General features: G+C 40.3%; 1 protein-coding gene across 3 annotated transcripts in view; it reads right to left on the reverse strand.

Moving 5' to 3' along the window:
• The window catches only part of MSRB3 (methionine sulfoxide reductase B3), a 164,892-nt gene extending 149,459 nt beyond the window's left edge, over nucleotides 1–15,433 (reverse strand). The window contains exon 1 of one of the 3 annotated variants that reach the window (XM_045789655.2): nucleotides 15,289–15,433. Coding sequence is in view for 1 of the 3 variants with exons in the window: in XM_045789653.2 (XP_045645609.1) it covers nucleotides 15,289–15,379 (91 nt within the window). In the remaining 2 variants the exon portion in view is untranslated. Of the gene's footprint in view, nucleotides 1–14,634; nucleotides 14,655–15,288 lie in introns of those variants that run through there. The other 2 variants (XM_045789653.2, XM_045789654.2) reach the window with 2 other exon arrangements.
• Between the last annotated feature and the right edge of the window lie 24 nt (nucleotides 15,434–15,457).

Below are 15,457 nucleotides of genomic sequence, written 5' to 3' on the forward strand. Positions count from 1 at the left end.
CAGTGCCTCTATTATTATATCTACTACTGCATGTTAGAGTTTCAGGTTTATATGTATGCCTCTCCTACAAACTCCTTGAGAATAGTCAGTGATATACACCACTGTAAAATAAAGGCTCAACAAATGTTTTCATCGAACTGAACTCAAATGTCACTTCCTCTGTTTTCCCCCATCTCTGTGCATAATGTCCTAGCTCCCATAGGACTAGAGTCCTATGTTGTATGTAGGCAGTGTAGTATATAGGAAAGAGTCAGGACTGGGTTCAAATTCTGACTCTATCACTTAGCTCGGCTGATAAATCTTGAGCAAATTAGTTACTCTCTCTGATCCTCAGTTTCCTTACCTACATAATCTATCATATCACTAACTTCATTAAGTGTTGGAAGGATTAAATAAGATAATGTTTTTGAAAGTGATTAGCAGACTTCTGAGTGAATTTTACTCTCCTTACTGAGGAGGAAAAGCAAGAACTACCATGTAGAGATAGAGATAGCAAGTGACAGAGAGAGCATGTGTATGTATGTGTGCAGGTGTGTTCACATGTGGCAGGGTTTAATTAGCTTAGTTTTGGACAGGGTTAGAATGAGGCAATTGTCTAGCAGACAATTCAGCTGAGATTAATTTTTCTATTACAGCAATTATGTTTTAGTGACTGCCAAAAAAATCATTATCTTTGACAAACAAAAATTTCAAGTTTTGCAATCAACTGTTTCAGTCAATCATATAGAGTGATCTAGCTTTATGCATGCATGAGGCAAATGTATGAATGTAACAGGAATCTGACAAAGTAAACTTTTGGTCAACTCTAATTTGAACGTCTTGATCAGAGTTAGAAAATATTGTTAAAATTCAACTAAAACTGCCAATATCACGTACATTCAAAGAATAAAACTGTTCTCAGATTTATAACTAATTTTGCATCATGACTCAGAATTATCTACAACATTAGAGGTACTGAAATCCCAGTACTAACCTTGGGACTGATGTTAATTTGCCATTTGTATGCCAATAAATTCTATCGTTCCTAGGTTCTTCTTCTAAACAGAATGTTAGCAACTTTTTATATTTCATAATTACACTATCATTTGCATTTAGGTTATTCTATAAGCATTTTGAAGCCACCTAATTATGCTTTATTGGATTCTTTTTATTAAATGTTGTTTTGGGCTAACATGTTATATAACGCTCTGTAATTCCTTCAGATACCAGGAGAGCTCGGAAACATGCATGCATATATTCTGCATGCAGAGGGAAAAAAACACCTCAAGCATGGACTCTAGCCAAATGATAATCAAATCAAAACACCCATAAGAATGGTAAAGTTGAGGTATGAAAGGTATGGTGGTAATCACTAAATGCAGTAGATGTTACATAATTAAATGAAAAAGATAAAAATAGTCCTTAAAAGGGAGAACATATAAAAATAACAATTCCACAAGAAGCATGTGGGTCTACGGCCCAACTGTAGTTAACAAAGGCACAGCAGAAAAAAAAAGAAAGAATCCAAAACTCCTCCTGCAGAGAAGAGTCAAATGTTATTTTATCCTGTTTTTTTTTTTTCAAATTTAATAATTAGATTAGTTTAGGCTCAATGATGTTTTTAAACACTTTTTCAAGGTTACAGAACCTAAAATGTGTCACCCTTTCAAATCCCTATGAAATATAAAAGCAAATAAAACACAGAAACCATATGGCGAAAGATTGAAAACTAAGGGGAAAAGATCATAAAAAGGGGATAAAACAAGAGGACAAGGAATGTTATCAACTATGTCCATGATAACACAAATATAAATGATTTAAATGCACCTACGAAAAAATGACTCTCATACAGAGTTACCGAACAAAGAAACGGTACAGAGGGAATTTTTAGAAAGCGGAGATAAAGAGAGACTGTGCACATGCATACACGTACACTACACACACACACACACACACACACAGACAAGGGTGGCAATACAAATAAATACCTTTTAAAAGAGAATATGGGGGAAATGAATGTGCATCCACACTGGAAACTGAAATAGGATAAACCCACTCTGAAATACTTCTGCTAGACAAAGTGCAGAGAGAATGTATTGAGGAAAAGCCCAATCCCAACTCACCTCATGTGCAAACACTGTTCCTGCAAGTTAGTGAAGAGAATCCAGCAGATTCCTGCCAGGATTCTCAACAGGCGCCAAGGCCAGAGGGCAGGTAGGTCCCAGGTATCAAGAGCTTCATAACTGGCACAGTGTGTCTGGAGCCAAGAGTTAACTCTGGCAAGCACTTCTGGCCCCGGAAGCCACACGAAGCAAGGGTTCTGAGGCAATGCTCACGCCCGGCATACCAAGGATTGGGGAAGCCCTGCCATGGCTAACTTCTGAAAAAGACAGGCAAACATGGAAATCTAGGGGCACTGCCCAGGAAACTCTGAGTGCTATTTCAATCAGAGAAAACAAGTTCAACCCGAGGGCACCGCTTCTCGCTCCAGCCACCTCCAGTGCTGATGCTCCTTTCCCTCTCTACACTGTGGCCACTGGAGTCAGAAAATTAAATTATAGGAAACCTGAACTTTTGTCTTCTTTCCCTCTATCACCCTGAAAGATTAAGAAAAACACACATCAAACTAAGCTTGTAGCCTCTCACTTCCCAAACTGGGCAAGCCCACGGTGCATTCACCCTGTATTCTATTTGACAAACGGGTGCTGGGGACAAAGTGAGAAACAATATGACACGGTCCGCCTCTGTGAAGCTTACATATCAGTGAGAAAGATACTATTAGCAAGTGCAATAAGGATCACAGAGAAGCAAAGGAGGAATGAAGATCCTATGTTACAGAGGAAAGAAGTCTACTTTGGGGGAAGCATAAGAATGCCTTCCTGGAGGTAGTAACATTTAAATTAAGAATAAAAGATAAGACTGTACTGCCCACTTCAAGAATGAAGAAACAAGTATTCCAGACAAAGAAAGCGATAAGCAGTGGCACTGAGATAAGAATGAATGCAGCCTGCTGGCGGTGATGAAAGAAGAGCAGGGCTGGAAGGTGTAGGTGAGGAGTACAGGAGGGGAAAGGAGGCTGTCAAGGCACCAGAAGCAAATCTTGGAAGGCGTTATAAGAATATGGAACATCGGGGCGCCTGGGTGGCACAGCGGTTAAGCGTCTGCCTTCGGCTCAGGGCGTGATCCCGGCGTTGTGGGATCGAGCCCCACATCAGGCTCCTCCGCTATGAGCCTGCTTCTTCCTCTCCCACTCCCCCTGCTTGTGTTCCCTCTCTCGCTGGCTGTCTCTATCTCTGTCAAGTAAATAAATAAAAAAATCTTTAAAAAAAAAAAATATGGAACATCATCCTAAAAAGAAAGGGGAGTAACTGAAAGAGAGTAACATGATCAGATCCAGCTGAAAGGTGGAAGATGGATGGGGGTGGCAGAAGACCTGGAGCAGTGAGATTAATGAGGAAGCCATTGCAGAACTCTAGGCAAAATTTGATGTAGTGCATGAGAATAGGAAAATATTTTAGGAGGACTCCAGTTCTGGCTCAAGCAACTGTGCAAATGGTAATATCATTTACTAAGATAGGGAACAAGAGGGGAGGCTTAAGTTTGGGGGGGGAACCTTTAGTTTTTGGTATGTTGAAGGTGCCTAAGACACTGCCATCCAAGCAGAGATAATACAGAAGCAAGTGATATATGGGACTATGGCTTGGGAAACAGATCTGGTTTATGGGTAGATTTAGGGGGAGTTAATTTTATACGAATGGAACTGAAGCCATAGGGTAAACCTGATTGCCTCAGAAAATGCATAAAATGAGAAAAGAAAATGTCAGACCCCTGAGGAAACTTAACATTTATCAATGAGATGGAGAAGAAAGAATTCGCAAAAGAGAACAAGAAGGAGCACTGGCCAAAGAAGGGAGAGGTCAAGGAAAGTGTTATCCCAGAATAACAATGATGATGATTAGGACAATAATTAAGGATGTTGTTAGCTAACATCTACTGTGAATGGACTCTGTGGAAGACACTGTGCTCAGTGATCTACATGTATTTTCTCATTTAACAATTGCAACAACCTATGTGGTAAAGAACAATAGCATTGCCGTTCTACAAATGAAGAAAACTAAGGCACAGATAATTTAATTAATTTGTTTAGGATCACATATATAACAATAACAGTGTTACAAATGAATAGAAAAGACTACTTCTAGAAGTGAATGGTCAATGTATCAAATACCCTGAAGACAGGGAACAAATTGAGTTCATTGGGTTTAATGATGTGGACACCATTACTGGCTCCAATCAAAGCAGTTTCAGTGGAATAGCATGGATGGTTCTTCTCATTTTCTTGGACCCTATATCCAATCCATCAGCAATCCATCAGTTCTGCCTTCAGCACTCTGATCCAAACCATTATCAACTAAACTAGCCCTTAATGGTTTACCTGCTTCCATTTGGCCCCTACAATCCATTCTCCACACAGCAGCCAGACTGATTATTTTAAAATGCAAATCAGATCTTGTCACTGCCTGCTTAAAACCCGCTAATGGCTTCCATCAAGCAGAATAGTATCTAAGCTCCTCATTATGGTCTAAAAGCCCCATATGATCTCACCCCCTTCTTTGCCCTCAACTCTGACCATCCTCCCTCCTTCTCCTACCACAAAATGGTCTTCTCATTCCCTCTACAACAGGCCGTGCTGGTTCCAAACTGAGAATGACAGTCCCTAGTCTCTCCAGGTCATGCTGCATTCCCAGAGATTAGATGAGTTAGTGCTGGACATGCAGCATAGGCTCAACACATATTTTTGGATGGACAGCAGACAGAGACAGCAAGGACATAACTTGTAAAACAACTTGGTCACAGAGGATGATGGCAAGCGGAGTAGGCTTTTTGTTTATTTTACAAGATAAGAGAAATCTGAGCATGTTTAAGTAAAGGATATTACGAGATTATCCAAGACCTTGGAAAAACTTGAAAACATAATAAACTCACAATGTGAACAAAAAAAAATTATTAGGAAATTAATCAATTTAGGAAAAAAGGTTATACAGGAAAGTTACAGTACAAAGGGATTTTACTCTCTATACTGAAGTTTCTTCTTCTGCAATTTGAGGGGTTGGGGAAAATCAGTAGTTTCCAATCACTATCAAGAACTTCTCTTTATTTAATTATTGTCCTTCATGATGGTCCTTGATTACACTGAAAGGAGGCTCTGATTAGCAATTACGTATGTCTGATTAATGAAATAATTATACCTAACCAATGCAACTCAGTTGGGAAATTCAAAGCTCAGGAAGATTAAGTGATTCATTTAAGGTCACAGAAATATTTTTTTTTAAAAAAGGATGTCATTGTCTATAAATGAAGAAACTGGTCCAAATTAGCAAAAGAAATCAATGGAATCAATTCCAAACCATATACCAAAGTAAAAAAACGGAAAGATTTTAGAAGAATAATAAAGAAGATATTCTTTTTCCTTTTAATTGGTGGGGGGAGCAATAATAAATCCCAGAGAATTTTTAAAAACCTGCATGAAAAAGTCATGGTCTAACTGTAAAGCAAATTAACCTGTAGTATGACTTTAAACAATGTGTGCAGGAGAACCAACTTGATGATCACACTGGGATCATTCTTTTTTGAAAGTCACAAAAGCACTTTAATACCTTAAAAAGTGAAATGGGAAAAATACAATTAAAAGAAAAGACTACATAGGAGTCACAATACTGCAATGATTAGGAGCATAAACCCTGTAACCAGATTGCCAAGATTTAAGTCATAGTCATACAAATTACTGAATGCCTTGCACCTCAGTCCTTAATCTCAATATATGAGTTCTTGTGATAAGATGCTACCTCTTTGATTAAGTTGCCATGAGCATTAAATAAGTTAATATATGTGAACAGTACTTAATCCAGCAGCTGGCACAAATGGTAAAAAGACTAGTAACATCTGTATGTGAGTATTTGCTATTATTGCATTATCGCTACCATTACTATTATTATTATTATTATTATTATTATTATTCACTACATGGATGGTGAAGCTTAGAAGCAATGGGGAAAAAAACAGATTTGACTCCACAGAAAAACATAAGCACCCTGAAAGATAAATGTGAAAGGAGCAGAAATAAATAAAAAGTAGAAAAACATATAGACGATAAAAGAAATGTTAATCTTTTTAAAAATGAGTTACACACACCAATATGGATAACACAAATACAAGGCGATGGGGGAAAAAAGCAAGTCACGGAAGTTACACAGCAGATGACACCATTAATACAGAGTTCCAAATTATGCAAAAGTAAATAATAAAATATGTAGAGATAGATACATCTGCGGAAAAACTTTAAAAAAAAAGCAAGAGTGCATTAGTTATCATTTGTGTTAAGTGTTCATCACAAAATGCGTGACTGGGTACTCTGAGCAGAGGCGGGTGTGCATGAAGGTCACCAGGCGCCCCTAATAGTCCACTTCTTTTTTTTTTTTTTTAAGATTTTATTTATTTATTTGACAGAGATAGAGACAGCCAGTGAGAGAGGGAACACAAGCAGGGGGAGTGGGAGAGGAAGAAGCAGGCTCATAGCGGAAAAGCCCGATGTGGGGCTCGATCCCATAACGCCGGGATCACACCCTGAGCCGAAGGCAGACGCTTAACCGCTGTGCCACCGAGGCGCCCCTAATATTCCACTTCTGAAGCTGAGTAGGGATACCTAAATTTTTAAAAATCATTCTTTATGTCTTATATATAGATGTTATATATTCTTTTTGTTCATGTGAAATATTTATTTTTAAAAAAGGGCAAAAACTTAACAATACATTATAAAGGCAAGAGAAGATTTTTTTCCTGTCTAATCAGTAGTTTTTTTTTTCTTTAAAGCTCAATGGAGAAGATTTTCTTCTTTAATGATAAGAGCAAATTAACTAGTTTTAAGAATTAAATATATTTCTAGGATGATCAAAAGCAAATGCTACTAGCAGGGTACCCTGATTAAAAGAGCGCCATTCCCATCTCAGATACAGCATCAAGCCCAAATAAGCAATTCTTAGCTATACATTTACATCAACCAACATAGTTTCTAGTGCTTAATGCCATTACTTTGAATGGCATCATTAATATGATGCTTCTAACCTCTAGATAAATCTATCCTCTAAATAAATACTGGATCTTTTTTTTTTAAAGATTTTTTATTTATTTATTCGACAGAGATAGAGACAGCCGGCGAGAGAGGGAGCACAAGCAGGGGGAGTGGGAGAGGAAGAAGCAGGCTCCTAGCGGAGGAGCCTGATGTGGGGCTCGATCCCACAACACCGGGATCACGCCCTGAGCCGAAGGCAGACGCTTAACCGCTGTGCCACCCAGGCGCCCCTAAATACTGGATCTTTAAAAGGGTTATAGAACTTTGCTTATGCATCAAATTACTGCGCACATTAGGCTACAAAGTTCAAATATAAGATCTTAGTCACAGAATAACATTTATACTTAGTTCCACAAAATAGACAACTTGAAGAACCAAACATAACAAGAGAAGACAACTTTGTATAATTTATTAATTATGTCCCTTCCATTAAAAATTATGAAAGCTACTTAGAGACTTGTAGACAACCCAGAGACTATAGAATCTTGAAGTAAAAACAACATCAGGTATTACTCAGTCCAGCTGGTTCAGTTCGCTGATATGAGAACAGGCATAGAGAGTGTAAATGCCTCATGCAGGAACAGGACCAGGAAAACCCAGTCTTTCAATTTGCTATCCAGTGTTCTTTTCATCGCACTACACTGACTCCTTTGCAACATGAACGTATACACAAGGATGCAAATATACTAATGAGTCTGCAATTTTTCCACTGGCTCTGCAACTTGGTAAACATCCCCTACCTTCAACCATGCCCTTCCCAGCTCCCTACAGTGATTAACTAGACGGACGATCCCACATCAGGATACCGGGAAGCAGTACAGTGTATGCACCTCTTCATTCGCGGTTACTGTGCATCCTACCTGGCGGACTGTGTACAGGGAGACATGGCCCTACCTTTCTTTCCTCATACACCAGTAATCTAAGATAAACTATCCACCTGTAATAGTCATCTTACATCTCTCCCAACCCCAGCCACATCCAGATTCTCTGACAACCAAACACAATATAAAGAAGAGAAATGAAAGAACAAACATAAAATTCAGGACTCTCTGATTTATACAAAAGCTGTCCTGATGTTTTTTAAAGACTCTAAATGTAATACAGGCTTATTTTCAGTGTTGCCTTAAATTTAACATACGTACTGAGGGATCAGTTGGTTTTGTTTTGTTTGCAGGGTTTTTTTCCTTTAAAGAAAATAAACCAACCGGAGAAACCATAAAGATTCATTGTGTAATTTATTGTAACAGAAAATAATTACGCCATAACAGAGACTGCTGTAGGTATGTACACACATGCAACTCGCCTACTACATTTCATCCCAAAAACAAGAGTATGGCCCTAAAAATAATGCTCATATACCTGAAAACATAGTTTTTAACAAGTATTCATACACTAACCCCTGAGACTGCTTAACAGCCCAGTCTTAGCATGAAGTACGTTGCCTGGCATAAAACAGGCAACTGGTGTTCCTAGAGGATGTTGAGAAGGAACTTTCTTGTCATTCCAAAATTTCAACCATGGCTCAGATTTTCAAACAAAACTCTCCTCCACATTCTAAAGTGAGATGACAACGAGCCACTGAAAGGTGAGACTGGAACCCCCCTGGAGTATACACAAAGCAAGAAATCAAGCTGTCTATAGACTCCACAAGCCATAATTTCCACATATGTGTACCTTCTGAACGTGCGAATGATTTTATTTTAAAAAACTCATTTAAAGTTTTTATAGTGGCTTTTTGCTATTATGTATTTTCTCAGTCAACAGCTACTAAAAGCACAACTACTAGCATATGGGAGGGTTCCTTTTTTTAATCAAGTTAGAAATTATTCTTAATACTCCATACTGAACATAAATATGCCATTTCAGACAAATGTTATGAAGTGTGTACTATTCTTAGAAACAGAATCAGGGTACCCCGTTGATCAGGAAGCTAGGCCCTGAGAGCACATTTCCTATACCAGCACCATTTCTCTATTTCACCTCTATTTTACAAACCTCTGCAGTCTAAACAAATAAAGCCCTCTTAATGAACTAAATTCCCTCTGCTTCCTTCAGAAAGACAGGTATCAAGAAATTGTCTTGTGGGGCGCCTGGGTGGCTCAGTTGTTAAGCGTCTGCTCCGCTGGGAGCCTGCTTCTTCCTCTCCCACTCCCCCTGCTTGTGTTCCCTCTCTCACTGGCTGTCTCTCTCTCTGTCAAATAAATAAATAAAATATTTTAAAAAAAGAAAAAGAAATTGTCTTGTGGTTTCCTGATAAACAGCATTCAGCTGGGTTACACGGTCACACAAATGCCAGGTAACAATGCTGTTCCAGGCTACCATGGCCCAGAGTCACAGATCAAGGTGTGGTGGCCTAGGTGGCCAACTCAAGTGTTCGAGAACCTTACAGGAAATGCTTGAAGAGGTAAGAAAAACAAGGCATCCATAAGAAAGAGGCAGGGATATAATTTATTATAAATTTTTAATTATAGATTAGGACATCGTCAACAATTGTTTTGTGGATAAGAACTTGACCATGGCAATAAAAAGTACCCATAGAGGACCAGGAAAAAGACAAAGAGAAAAAAAGCTAACGAGCACTTCATCTGGTGGGAATCACATTGGCTTCACATTCTTGGGGAAGGTAAAGGGAGGAATGAGGAGGAGACAATAAAATGTGTGATCAAAGCTAAATGAACCACTTGCAAGAAGCTCAGAGTACAGAGAAAAGCAAGGTTTTGTGATGAGGAAGACATTTAAGGTGTTAGTCCCTTATCTTACGAAAGATAAGCCACGGAAGAGGTTAAGACGGGAAGTAGCAGCAATGATTCCGCAGTTTGGGAAGGTCTTTCTGGCTGCAGGATCCTTTGCTCAAGGCTTCCCACGTACTATTCATGGAGTGAGTCATGTGGATTCCCCTAAAGAAGGAACACTCATGGACAGAAGGCCATATACTGACGGGGCATCGCTTAAAGCCAGAAGAAGCTGCATGTTCTTGGTGATGATGTTTTTCCTGTGCCCTTCCTCTTCTCCAGTCAACAAATATTTTCTTTTCCCCTTTATTTTTAGTCTTCCTTACTCATACATGTTTTATCTCCAGCCCCGATCTCTCCAAGTCACAGCGTCACATTTCTGACTCAGTTACACATCTATCGCCACATGAATGTTCTACCAGCACCTCAAATGCAGAACTAAAACCAAACTCATTTTTTAGCCCCACCCACAAACCTGCTGAGTGCACATTCTCACAATCGCCCCAAGCTTAACATCTTCCCATTATCTTTTAGTCATTCCTCTCTTTCCCCATCTCCAATTAATTGTCCGGTCTACCTCACCAACATTTCTTGAATCCCATCACCACGCCCCTAGCTCAGGTCTTCATTCCCTAAGAAAATCTCCTATAACCTTTCTTTATTAATCCAATGGTTTCTTTCCTGATTCAAGTCATCCTCTGAATTATTAGATAATGTATCTTATAATCCTACTCTGATTTTGAGGACTCAAAAAAGCTCAATCTCATAGCTTACTAACGCAGTCCAAATTTTCTAGCCTAGTATTAAAAACCCTCCTTTGTTCTAGGCCAAACCTAACTTTCAGTTTTTATACTTTATCTTCCCACTATTCCCCTTCATATATGCTCCAATGTTTTCTTATGCCTGCCCTCTCTAATCTGGTAAATATTGGGTGTTCAATACAAGTCGATTTCCTTCCACATCAGTTTGCTATACTCTCCTTCCCCACCCAATTCAGTTTGCAGGAAAAGAGCCTATTGTTCTGTATATTTGATCATCACATAGGAAATTAGAATATTCATGGAAAAGCCTGTAACATCTAAAAAACCAACAAGGACTGAGAAAGAAGAGCAATATGACTGAGCTTCGACATCTGAAGAAGGTAGTGACGAGCAGGATCCCATACACGCTTCTGAACATTTGAAAAAGCTGGAATCATTATGCCTGGGATGATGAGTGCTAACAGTTTATCTGAATTCTTCTGGATGATTCACTGGTCTAACAGAACTTATAGTTTAGGGAAGAAGATAGTACTTACGGATTGGATCACGTGAGATGGTAAAATGAGGCCGCAGTCAAGGTACACAATGTCTTGGAAACACAAGGAAATGACAAATTCTAAGAGGTGAAGAAAGCTTTGCAAAAGACCATGAGATGGAGGCCTGAAGGACAGGTTAGGAGAGAAAAACAATCCAGGTGGTGGAAGCAGTGTAAAGGAAAGGGAGAAATGGAAAATGCTAGACAGAGGTGAGAAACAGGAAAATACCTAAAGAACTCCCTCAACGATTCCTATTTTGAATGTCTCTAATTATCACTTAAATAGTTTTAATGAATTCACCCTTAAGAGCTATTTGAGCCCAGCATTTTAATTCAGTAAATTCCTGAAAATATGCAGACGATTATCTGCAGGATGGATCAGCCGTTATTAAACAAGATTTTCAAAAAGTCAGGTGGATCCCAGGCTACTTTGTGATTCCTAAATGCAGTGCTACCCTCCACCTACTCCCCAAAGGCTCCTCTTCGGCATTGCTGCCTCAGTATCCCTCAGGATCCCACTGAAGGTGGCATGCTCTTTCCCACACACACCGAAATCAAGGGAAAATTATACCTTTTAAGGACTAATAATCCCATAATACAAAATGTAAAAATGAAAAATCAAATCACATAAATGTCTGCAGTACACACTACAAAGAACTTTAGAATTAGAAGAGACCTTAGGGAAAATCTTTATCAAGACCCAAACTGTGTCTATCAGGTTCTTTCTCTCAGGAATTCAGAATCAAGCCTCAAAGATTAGTCCTTCCCTGTGAACCGAGGGGCACGTAAATACTCAGGAGCTGCTGGGCATTCATATTCAACAATGAACACAGGAAAGCAGAAAAAAAATTGGTCAGCAAGGAAAGGACAATGAAGCAAAGAAAGGCAAAGAGGAGAGACAGGGAAAGTTCCAGGTTTTCCAGTCTCCGGTCCCTAATATGGTCTGTCTGCATTTAGCTTCCATCAAATTCCTTTCTTTCGTTTTCCTAAAACCAGTTCAAGTTCGTTTCTGTTACTTGCAACAGAAGCTTAAATGAGGCAATAACCAAATCCTCCATGAAGTCAGTTGGTTGATTTATTACTGGCCTACCTTTCCTATAATTTCTTTTCCCTTTCTTTGCATTTCCTTAAAAGCCATAAAGATGACTTTGGCATGCTATAGAGAAAATATGTGAACACGGACCGTGCTGACCATTTTAAAAGAAAAACTGCCTGTGCCCAGAAAGGAGAAAATATGGGAATATTCAAAGTAAAGCCTTGAGATATCTGTATGGCAATCGCAAAGGCTAACAAACGGCAAATTAAATAGCGATCTGATTATCCTATCCAAACTCAATTTAATTCTGAATAAACCAGATGGGCAGATCCAAGTATGATCAATAGGGCATTTTGTAGGAATGTAGGGCATTTCATCTGGAATGCCCCCAAACAGCCACAGCCTCCCAACCACAGAAAGATTTGGGTGCTCTACAGTGGTATCCCTAATCCAGACACAAATTCCAAAACTGAATACCAAACCATTTTAGGGCCTGGGCTTAACTGCCCCAAACAGCAGTTAGACATTTACCCTATGACATAACCAGCACTTCCTGCTATCAGATGAGGGGAAGAGAAAGTAACAGAAGCTTAATATCATGGAACTCTGTCAACGTGTGTGTATCTGTGTGCGTGTGCCAGATATCAAGATGTTCCACAAGCTGGATCCACACTAATCAGATCTGGCCACAAGCAGACCCGTTTAACATGTATAGCAAGTCAGAGTTGACAATCAGAAGTTTGAATCAACGTAGGGTGGGTAGCTCTGCAGGATTATATCAACAAAAACAATATTACAGCATCCTGGAGTTCGAAGGGACATGGAGTCTATGTCCAACTTCATCACTTTACAGAGAAGGAAGCTAAACATCTGAACCAAATTCATCAACCAAATCCCCAACTATAATACGTAACACAGGCAAGATAAAATCAAAGAACTGTAACCAGATAATAGAACCAAAAAAGCATTATTTCCTAAAGTTCCTCTTTAATGGCTGAAATTTCATTTTTAACTTAAAAAGGATAAATGTATTAGAAAATGTAGGAAAAAATCTATGAAACTACCGTAAGGTTCCTTTTTGGGACATTCTTGTTACTTGAGTTAACAAAATAGTAAAGATTTCTTACGTAATGTGTTAACATTTTAGTTAAGATATTAGAACAAGCACCTTTAAAAACCAAAAAACTGTGAGTTGATTCAAAACATAAATGATGCTGTATGCTTGCAACCTTGGCAGATAGGCAGTTTAGGCACTGTGACAAAATTCTATATGGCAGAGAACTACGTATTTTAATATAAAAAAATTCCAGAGGTTCACATAAGGCCCTAATAAAAGTCTTCAGAAATTAGACTTATATGTCAGCTAGGACCAAAATTAAAAGAATGAATGTTTAAATTATCCAAATATAAACTTGGTGTTCAAAATTGCTGGCAAGGGGCCGCAGTACAGTGGATTTTGGTCTTCAAGGGCTGCTTTACCACAAGTATTAGGTAAGTCAACACATCACTGAGGAAAAAAAATATGTATATATTCCCTGGCAGTACAATCCACTCTTTATTGCAGCACAGTATTTTCTAGAAGACCAATAATAAAATATGCAGTTAGAACCTCTGTATTTCTCAAGAAGTACTATTAAAGTACTATTAAAGATACTCCTAAAATATGAATCCATAAAAAAAACTGAAAAACAGTTCTAGTCAGAAGCAATGAAAATATCTCAAGAAGCAATATCAATGAAATTGATATCATTACTTAAATTAATATTTATAAACTGCACATTTACTAAGTTAAACATTTTTTAAATCTCCCATTAATCTAAATTGGCAATTTTATGTTACATGCCTCCTGAAGATTTTTTTTATAGACCAACTATCTTTTAAAATCTGTTTTGCCACCAATGCTGCAAACGGAAATATGAAGAGACAGACCAGAGAGTTCTGAATATAATCTATGCTTAACAGAATCAGCTTTCAACTAATTTATAAGTCCTAATTGCGAGCCACATCTTATGTTGACAGTTCAGTCTACTAGTGGCAAAAACAAAAACAAACTAAAATTTCCTAATCTCAACTGAGGAAGTATAATTTTCGTTCTTCCATTCCAGAAAAAAATTAAGAACTGAGAAGCTCTGATGATTAGTAAGTTAGATACTCATCACAAATGTCAAAGTTCATGCAATTTCACATTTACCTTAAACTCTACATTTGTAATTTCAAATAATTACTTTTTATTATAACCTTATTAAAAAATCTTCACTGATATTTTCCACATGATTTAAAGAAAGTGATCTTTAAAACTCATCCTCTTAAGACTTCAGAATTACCATAATTATAGTCCTAAACCAAGGAAGGCAGGAATGGTACCTTCCGTTCACATAGTTTGACTTTAAATAGTCCAGTGTAAAACTTAAAAAACAGACACGGGTGCTTTTTTTCGCTCAAAGACAAAACAAAACTGGTACCTGGCAAACTCGGGGTTTTGTTCGGTTTTGGCCTATTAAATACCAGCGGGGCCCGCGGGAGCCTGAGCCTCAGCCCCCCGCGCGGGCGACGCGGCGGACGCGCGACCGTGCGCCCCTGGGTGCCCCCGGCGCCGCCCGAAGCCCCGGCGCCCCACGCCCCTCCCGGACGCGCGGCTGGAGACGCGGGCCTGGCCGGCGCATTCCCACGCACCCCGGCCCGTTATCCGAGCGGGCACTTCGGCGGGGCCCCCGCTGCTGGTCCCGCGCCCTCCCGAAGCCGGCGCGGCGGCCCTCCCCCGCCTCCTGCGGGCTGCCCCGCCAAGCCCCTCCCCGGGGCCCCGCGTCGGGCGAGAGCGTCCCTCCGGCTCAGGTTCGCTCCGGGGACGGGATAAGGTGTCAGCAAGGCGGCCAGACGCCTCCCGTAGGCGGGGGCGAAGCCAGCCTGACCTCCTTCCGTCCGCCCCCCACCGCCCGCGCGGGACGCTCCCCTTCAGCGCCCCTCCCCGGCTCGGGAAAGGGGGCGTCCCCGCAGGAGGCTGGAGGGGGCGCAGCCGGCGCTCAGAGGGGATCCGGGGTCTGGGTCACACCTCAACTCGGCAGGGTTGGGGTTTGAGAGGGGAGGGGAGGCGAGGCGGGGAGGGAGCCCAAACTTACCTGACTGCGCGGCTCCCCGCGCCACGGCCGTGGCCAGCCAGAGGCAGAGGCAGAGCGAGAGGGGGCGCGGGAGGGTCCGCCGCGGGCTCATGGAAGGGTTAGGGAGCCGCCGCCGCCGCCGCCGTCCGAGCCTCCCTCCCTCCCTCCCTCCCAGGCTCCGGGCGACGGA

This window comes from Ursus americanus, chromosome 17 (genome assembly GCF_024610735.1).
Source record: "Ursus americanus isolate L20-20 chromosome 17, mUrsAme1.1.p, whole genome shotgun sequence".
NCBI lineage: Eukaryota > Metazoa > Chordata > Mammalia > Carnivora > Ursidae > Ursus > Ursus americanus.